At 50.4% G+C, this 8566-nt stretch overlaps 1 protein-coding gene across 2 annotated transcripts; it reads right to left on the bottom strand.

Annotated features, from left to right (window-relative positions):
• Positions 1 to 361: 361 nt before the first annotated feature.
• LOC140904599 (uncharacterized) lies at positions 362 to 6367 on the bottom strand. Of its 2 annotated transcripts, none has more exons than XM_073327030.1 (4): positions 6326 to 6367; positions 5168 to 5294; positions 1938 to 2051; positions 362 to 1566 (listed from the first exon to the last, which is right to left on the bottom strand). In XM_073327030.1, the coding sequence occupies exons 1-4, from the start codon at positions 6365 to 6367 to the stop codon at positions 362 to 364; spliced, it is 1488 nt and encodes a 495-aa protein (XP_073183131.1). The 2 variants fall into 2 exon arrangements, with proteins under 2 accessions (XP_073183131.1, XP_073183132.1); XM_073327031.1 differs by having other exon boundaries at positions 362 to 1527.
• Positions 6368 to 8566: the final 2199 nt, after the last annotated feature.

Genomic DNA, 8566 nt, shown 5'->3' with positions numbered 1-8566 from the left:
AACTGTAATTGTCTTTTAACACCAAGATCACTAACTTGAGCAGCCAACGCCATGTACAGTCCTAGTGGATGTATGGCACGGGTAGTTTTTGCCTCAGTGTAGCTTGTTGGGAACAAACCTCTCTCCCCCACCTGGAGCTGATGAACATTCCTGGCTGGAGGGACACACGCTCCTTCGACTCAAAAGGAAAGGAGTTGATAGAAAACATCACAGGACTGACCCCAAAGAAGGGTGAGCTGCAAAAAGCAGAAGCAGGCAACTCATCTGGGGGAGCTGAGTAACCACGGTGAAGATGGGGCACAGATCACTAAGTGGGAATTAGCAAATGTGATTTAAAAGAAAAAAATACCTTTGGCCAGCCCTAGTCAAGGCATTTGTTACAGATCACTCCCATGTGGATTTTCTGATGTCTAATAAGGGTTGAGCTCCGATTGAAGCGTTTCCCGCACTCAGAGCACGTGTAGGGCCTCTCTCCTGTGTGGATTCGCTGATGTGTGATAAGGGCTGAGCTTTGATTGAAGTGTTTGCCACACTCACGGCATCCATACGGTTTCTCACCCATATGGATTCGCCGATGTATGATAAGGTATGAGCTCCGATTGAAGCGTTTCCCACACTCAGAGCATCCATAAGGCTTCTCACCTGTGTGGATTCTTCTATGTGTGGTCAGTACAGAGCTCCGATTAAAGCTTTTCCCGCACTCAGAGCACATGTAGGGGGTCTCTCCTGTGTGCGTTCTCTGATGTGTGATTAGGGTAGAGCTGTGATTGAATCTTTTCCCACACTCAGAGCATGTGTAGGGCCTCTCCCCTGTGTGGATTCGCTGATGTGAGAGGAGGGATGAACTGTCAATGAAGTGCTTCCCACACTCAGGGCATCCATAAGGTTTCTCACCCGTGTGGATTTTCCGATGTGTAATAAGGTGTGAGCTCTGCTTGAAGTGTTTCCCACACTCAGGGCATCCGTAAGGTTTCTCACCCGTGTGGATTTTCCGATGTGTAATAAGTTGTGAGCTCCGCTTGAAGTGTTTCCCACACTCAGGGCATCCGTAAGGTTTCTCACCCGTGTGGATTTTCCGATGTGTAATAAGGTTTGAGCTCTGCTTGAAGTGTTTCCCACACTCAGGGCATCCATAAGGTTTCTCACCCGTGTGGATTCTCTTATGTGCAATGAGATGCGAGCTCTGCTTGAAGCATTTCCCACACACACAGCATGCGTAAGGTTTCTCACCCGTGTGGATTCTCTGATGTGTGAGAAGGTCCGAGCTCCCTTTGAAGCTTTTCCCACACTCGAGGCATGTGTACCGTGTTCCTTCAAAGTTCATTCTCTCACGTGTAATAAGGTCTGACTGGCTACCGAAGTTTTCCTCTGGCCTCTGCTGACTCTCACAGGCTTTTGTTTTTTCTGGGCGTGCACAGCTCCCAGAATCATTCCCTTTGGACCTTCCTGACAACATCCCATGGGCTTCTACTCGCTCAGCGTCTTCCTGCTGGGGTTCCTCCTCGTTTTCACTCACCATCCCAACACCTGACGGGAGACCGAGAGAATCCAGACGTAAGTCTCTGCCTGCGCCAGAGAGAAAGGAAATCTCAGAGAGAAGAATGGAAAAAGGGATGAAAGAACGAAAACATGTACAGGACAGATCAAACCTATCAGGAGCTGATTTTCCCTTCAACCTTCCCCAGAGGAGAGAAAGGAAGGGATCAGTTCTGGGTCCGTATCTCAGAAGAAATCTCAGGGGACAGCGAGATTGGGGAGGGACCTGCTGCCAGTTGTCAGTCAGGATAGGTGGGAAGCCATGAGTGACCTCTGCCTAACGATTCCACATCTGCAGGGAACAATCCTGAACTTGGAGAGCTCACAAGCTCTTTGTAGGGCATCCCAAATGTTTCCTGTATTCACCGACAGTTTTGGGGTTGGTTTAACCAATGCCTCACCTATGAAGGCAGCTCTCGGGAGCACTTTTTTCTCAGAACCATGAAGGTCTGGGACGCACGACTCCTCCCCTCGTTCCAGCTGCGAGATCACATCAGTTCTGGAAACTGGAAACCCTGCTCAAGGCAAAGAAAACAAGGGAGGTCAGTGGAATTTGTGGGATACTTGTCACAAAGAATATTCCATGCTTTTAAACCCAGCTCACTTTTAAGTAGTAACGTCCCAAGGCCGGCTTCCTTGGCTCAAAGTGCCAGGAGATGATTATTATAAATCATATTCATTACCTTACTGCCTAAGGGCCAACTAACAGTGGGTCCTCATTTTGCTTGGCACAGTACAAACCGAGAAGCGTTGATGGCCCGTGTCCTGAAGAAGTTACAATCTAAATAGACAAGGCAGACACAGAATGGGGGAAGGGGTACAACCCACCAGCAGAGTGAACTCCGTGAAGGCAGAGTGACAGATCTAATCAACACAGGCCTAGATCTTGAGACTATCGGATTTAATGTTACAACCAGGGCCAGTGTTTTCCGGAAATTGTCGCTAGGACTGCATTTTTTTCCCAAAATTACTCTTTGTTTCTGGAATCACCGTTAATATCCGGAATTGCTGATCAGAGGGTGGGTGGGGCATGCAGGGTCACAATCCCCCAGATTTCTCCCTGGAGACACCCGTCTCCTCCCCAGGGCACAGGCTGGCTGCGGTTGAGACTTGCTGCCAATTTCTTCCCTCCTCATACAAGTCTGGGATCGGCAGTGGGACGCCAGGCTCTCTCATCATGCTGCAGAGAGGACGGCACTCACAGCTGCTCGCGGCCGTGTCCACAGCACCTCTCCCCTGCTCATCTCCCTGCACACAGCTGGTTCATGCCCCGTCTCTCCAGCGCACAGCTGGCTCTAGGCTCTCAATGCCCAGTATCTGAGCCCCACCGCCCCCACACAGCCGGCTCCTGTCCCCTCCCCCCAAGGCACTTTCAGGCTTTAAAGGATTAAATATTGCTCACGTTTGTCAATTACTCTCTTTTCATTGCCTGCAAACTCTTGCCCTAATTATGACTGTTATCTGTAAATCTAAGCCAGCCCTTGAAAGCATGAATTCTTCACAGACTATGATGCCGAGATGCGCCACATGAAACCAGGAAGGGCTGCGGGATGGGTTTCCTGTGCAAGCTGGTATCGCTACAGGGTGATGAATGCCAGATCTCAAGGCTGGTTATGCAGAGCTCCACCTTTTGAAGCTTTACCCAACGCAGAAAGGGGTAGTGACGGATTTCCCCTCATTCAGAAGACTGAAGACGACAGACTTTTGGGGGATAAACAGCTGAGTTTGAGCTGACTGAGGGGGGTCTTTCTGGGCTACAAACTCACAGGACCTGATAACCACCAAGAGGTAACCCTTTAAGAAAGGTTTTAATGCACTTTGGAACCGATCAGGGATTCCCATGAGGACCGCTGAGGGAATGAAGGTAAACACGCATTTGGATGCTCTTCTTCTTTTATGAGAACGGGAACAGGAAGGGCAGGGATATCACTGAATGCAGGATCTCAGCAGGACTAGGTGTCAGGATAGCACCATATTGCAGCCCATTGAAAAACAAAATCCCAACTACACATATAAAATGATGGGCTCTAAATGAGCTGTTTCCACTCAACAGAGGGATCTTGGAGTCACTGGGCACAGTTTTCTGAAAACATCAACACAGTGTGCCACGGCAGGCAAAAAGCAAAGAGAATGTTGGGAATCATTCTGAAATGGATAGATAAGAAGACAGAAAATATCCTATCGCCTCTATATAAACCCATGGTACACCCACATCTCGAATACTGCCTGCAGATGTGGTTGCCCCATCTCAAAAAAAGATATATTGGAATTGGAAAAGGTTCAGAAAAGGGCAACCCAAATGATTACAGGTATGAAACTCTTCTGTACGGGGAAAGATTAAAAAGACCGGGACTATTCAGCTTGGAAAAGAGACAAAGGGGGGATATGAGAGAGGTCTATAAAATCAAAACTGCCGTGGAGAAAGTAAATAAGGACGTGTCATTTACTCCTTCTCAGAACACAAGGACTAGGAATCACCCAATCAAATTAATAGGCAGCAGGTTTATAAGAAACAAAAGGAAGTATTTCTTCACACAATGCACAGTCAACCTGGGGAACTCCTTGCCAGAGGACGTTGTGAAGGACAAGATTATAATAGGGTTACAAAAAAAAAACCAAAAAACACCATGAGAAATCTATTGAGGACAGGTCCGTGAATGGTTATTAGCCAGGATGGGCAGGGATGGTGTCCCTAACTTCTGTTTGTCATAAGCTGTGAATGGGTGACAGGAGATGAATCACTTCATGATTCCCTGTTCTGTTCATTCCCTCTGGGACACCCGGCGCTGGTCACTGTTGGAAGACAGGACACTGGGCTAGATGGACCTTTGGTCTGTCCCAGTGTGGCCATTCTGAAATACCAGGGAACCTAGTGAGTCCAGTGCAATGGGAGGGAGTAGGAAAATCCCTGGGTGTGGAGAACACTGGGAAATTAGAAACTATCATTCAGAAGCAACAGACTCTAAATAGTCTAGAAAAGCAGAATGTGAAAAATAAGAATCGGGGTCATGTGACTTCAGGAATGAGGGACTCAAAAAACCAAGTCTGCAGAGAAGGTAGATTGTGGCTAGTGCAGATGCGGATGGGGGAGCAACTCTCCAGGTCTCAAGGATTTTCACCAGCAACCGAGGCCATTGTCCCATGCACGGGGCAATCCGGAGCAGTGAGGAGTTGTGTCATCTGTAATCCTGGCTGAGTTTCAATGTTCTGCTGCTGGAGCTCCCTTGTCTGGATTCCCCCAGCCAGCATTCAAGGTCTGTGTGATCAGTAACCCTGGACCAGCCCATCTGACCCCAGCAGCCTGCTTCTTACACGCCAAGCACATTCTGGTCTGGGTGGAAAGGCTCAGGGTTTGAGAGAAGGCCAGGGGTAGGAAGCTTCTGTTCGTTATGCTGGACCTAACCCCCCGTTTTACTTGTGCAAACAGGAGATATTTGACACTGTGCGATTCTGCTCCTGTGCTCTCTTCCCACAGCGTTCAGCAGCAGGGGAGGGTCGCTGGTCGTGTGTGTGTCACTGGCATGCTGGGGTGATGCTGGAACAGGACAGAGCAGAGGTGGCATTGTGGGGGTGGCGTGAACCTCATCACTTCCGTTCCCCTTCCAAGAACGGAGGGGACAGGAACCCTTACCCAGCGAGGTCACATTCTCATAGGTCTCCTGCATGACGTCTCTGTAGAGGGCTCTTTGAGTGGGGTCCAGCAGAGCCCACTCTTCCCTGGTGAAATACACAGCTACCTCCTCGAAGGTCACCGGCCCCTGAAAGAGCCAGAGCCCCACACTCAGGACCTGCTGCCCCACTCACAGCCCCACTATTCGTGGGGGAGAGGAGACAATCAAACGGAAACTCTGGGTGGACCGCAGCCAACAGAGTCCCACCCCCACCCCACTCAGAGCACCCAGGAAATACCAGGGTGAGGGGGCGAAGAGACACCCCTCCTCTCTCCCAGCAGATCCATCACACACCTACTAGCCACAGACTGATACCGGAGATGCTGCCCCGAGCAGGGTCTAGGGAGAGATCTCTTGTAGGAAGCCCAACACCCTCCTCCTTGTGAAAAGAAAAGGAGGACTTGTGGCACCTTAGAGACTATCCAATTTATTTGAGCATAAGCTTTCGTGAGCTACAGCTCACTTCATCCGATGCAAACTGTGGAAAGTGTAGAAGAGCTTTTTATATACACACAAATCATGAAAAAAATACCTCCTCCCACCCCACTCTCCTGCTGGTAATAGCTTATCTAAAGTGATCACTCTCCTTACAATGTGTATGATAATCAAGGTGGCCCATTTCCAGCACAAATCCAGGGTTTAACAAGAACGTCGGGGGGATGGGGGGGCAGGAAAAAACAAGGGGAAATAGGTTACCTTGCATAATGACTTAGCCACTTCTAGAGCTGGATATGAAGCAGGGGAATCTCCCCTAAGCCTGACTGGTGGCTTCCCCCTTCGTATTTCAAGGCACCCGCTGGTTAGTTGGGTCAGGCTCCAGCACTACGAGTCTGGTCCTTTTTCCCAGCCCCATCTAGGTAGGTTATTTTCTGTTCACCAGATTGGAGCATTTCCACCTCCGAACCTCATGGGTCTCTTCCTAGAATCTAGGCCACTTATTAAACAACTCCCAGCAGGTCTGCCACCCCCTGGCCTCCTCCCTTTCTCCACCCTGTGCATTTCCTGCCCCACTCCAACCTCCAAACCAGACGGTGGTGCAAACCTTCCCCTCTCCCGTGTATTTCCTGTCCCTCTCCCTCCTGCAGGAACAGATCAGAACCCCCCACAATAATCCCTACCTGAGCTGGCTCCTCTGCAGCCATGTCGCTGCCTTGTCCCATGGGAGGACGGGATGAACCGGAAAGAAACATGAGCGTCTTTCTGCAACCTGGCCGGGCAAGAAGGGCTGTTGCAGAAGTTTAGGAACGGGCATTAGTTCATTTCACATCACGCTTCCCCCGGGCTCTTTCCCTGCAGAGCGAGATCCGAGATTCTGCCGTTCTGAGAAAATGCTCAATCTCTGGATTACAGCAGAGACCTGGGCCCTCCTGCCAGGCTAGGCCCACAGACACACTTTTAACCTCCTTTCTCCCTCCCGCATCCCAAAACAAAGTCTCTGAACGCAATCCCAGAAAAAAGCAGAACCAAAGGAGTCCCTTTCGAGGATTCCCTCTGACACTGACCCCATGACAGCCACACCCCAGCAGGAGGGACATGGAGTCAGGAACTGGGTTTTCCTCTGTCTGATCCTTGTCTCGTCCACAGGAAAGTGATTCTCCCCACAGTGCAGTAATACATCTGTCTGGGCAGATGAGGGAGCTGGAAATCTCTTTCAAAACTCTTATCCCACGGACCCTGTCAGTCTCTCTATCTCCTTTTCCCTGTGCCCTCTCCATGCCTGTCTGCTCAGAAACTCTCATTCCTGGGTTGTTTGCTCCCCCATGGCTGGATTTGCTCCTGCAGATGGCAGGAGAAATGGGGTGGGGGGCTGTTACTGTAGAGTCATTTTATAGTCCTTCACTGCCTGCCTGGGATTTCCCCATTGTCTGCCTAGGACCCCCACCTGCCCTCCACCAGGATCTGCCAGGCCATTTGCCTGGGACCCCCTCCTCCTCTCAGCAGGACCCCCTGACGCTTTACAGGAGGACTCCTCACTCTGCACCAGGGACCGCCCCACCACAGCTCTCTGCACTGGGCATGGCAATGGTCCCAGGAGCCAGCTGGGCAATCCCAGACAGAGCCCCTGGCACAGCACCAGGCAGTGTCTAATCCCCTGCCCCACCTGCCCAAGAGACACCCACCCCCACTGGTCTGCAGCCAACAGGCCCCCAGCCATACCCACCTCCAGGACCCATAGCCTTAGGGCTGGGCACATCAGAACTACTCCCCGAAACCCCAAACCCTCCAGAACCCACCAACCTGACTAGGGTCCCCCCTGCCCAGCCACCCAGAGGCCTCACCCTACCACAATGCCCCTTCAGCTCCCGCTGCAATCTCCCCACACAGACACCTGTCCCCCCCCCCCAGCAACAGTGTTCCCTCACAGTGTCTGACAAGTGGATAGAAAGTTATCACCACCCCCTGCTGGCCAGTCACACAGGCAGAGGGAGCCCGGGGGGACGCCTCTTTAACAGGAGAAGGGAAGCCATGGAGGGCCAAAATAAGTAAGACATTTCCATACTCTGTCACTCGCAAATAATGGCCACCGTGGATCCACGCCAGAGTTGGCTACAGCTTTGCACTGCGGGAAGCCCCCCCTCACGGAGACCCTTTGTCATGGGGTTTGGGATACTTCTGGACCACGCTGCACTCAGAGGAACCTCCTCATCCCGTGCCAGCTGGAGAAAAGAAAAGGGTCCAGCCAACTCTCCTGTTACCAACTGGGAACCACCCATCCCCCAAACAGGGGGAGGCCCCTGGCTTTGATGGGTATTGAGTATATGGCTAGTCTCTTTTATCAGCAAACATTTTTAACAGAGAGAAAGGAGGGAACAAATGATTCTCAAAGGAGAGGGAAAGATGATCATTGTTGCAGGGGGGTTAATTTCCCAACCAGGATGGAGAAGGACTCAGGGTGACAGGTTCCCCCCAAGGAAGGACAAGTTGCTGGGATTTAGAGACATGGGGAAGAGCCCCTAATTCAAGAGGATTTTTAATTGACATTTGATGATGACATCGTAAGAGGGAAACCTGAGATTTGTGATCAGTGTTCAGAAATGAAAGAGAAAGGGTGGAAATCTGAGGGATTTTGGATCCATTTATGCAAATTATAGAGAGGAAAGTGGAAAATGAGAGGGATTTTATAGCAGTTGTTGATTGGAGGTAAAAGCTGAGTGTATTTCCCACCACTATTTGGTCAATGAATAGAGCGGAAATGGGCAACGTTGGCAAACGTTTGAGATCCATATTCAGGAATCTGAGAAAAGGTGTAAATCTGAGATTTTCGTCGTAATTTATAATTACAGAGACAGGGAAAGCTCTCAGGGGCATATTCAATTAGAAGTAGACAACTAGAGTAAAAGTGGGGCAAACGTTGAGGG

Source organism: Lepidochelys kempii, unplaced genomic scaffold (assembly GCF_965140265.1).
Source record: "Lepidochelys kempii isolate rLepKem1 unplaced genomic scaffold, rLepKem1.hap2 scaffold_37, whole genome shotgun sequence".
NCBI classification, from domain to species: Eukaryota; Metazoa; Chordata; order Testudines; family Cheloniidae; genus Lepidochelys; species Lepidochelys kempii.
Note: the sequence above shows the minus strand (reverse complement) of the source record. Positions and strands in the feature narration are given on the sequence as shown.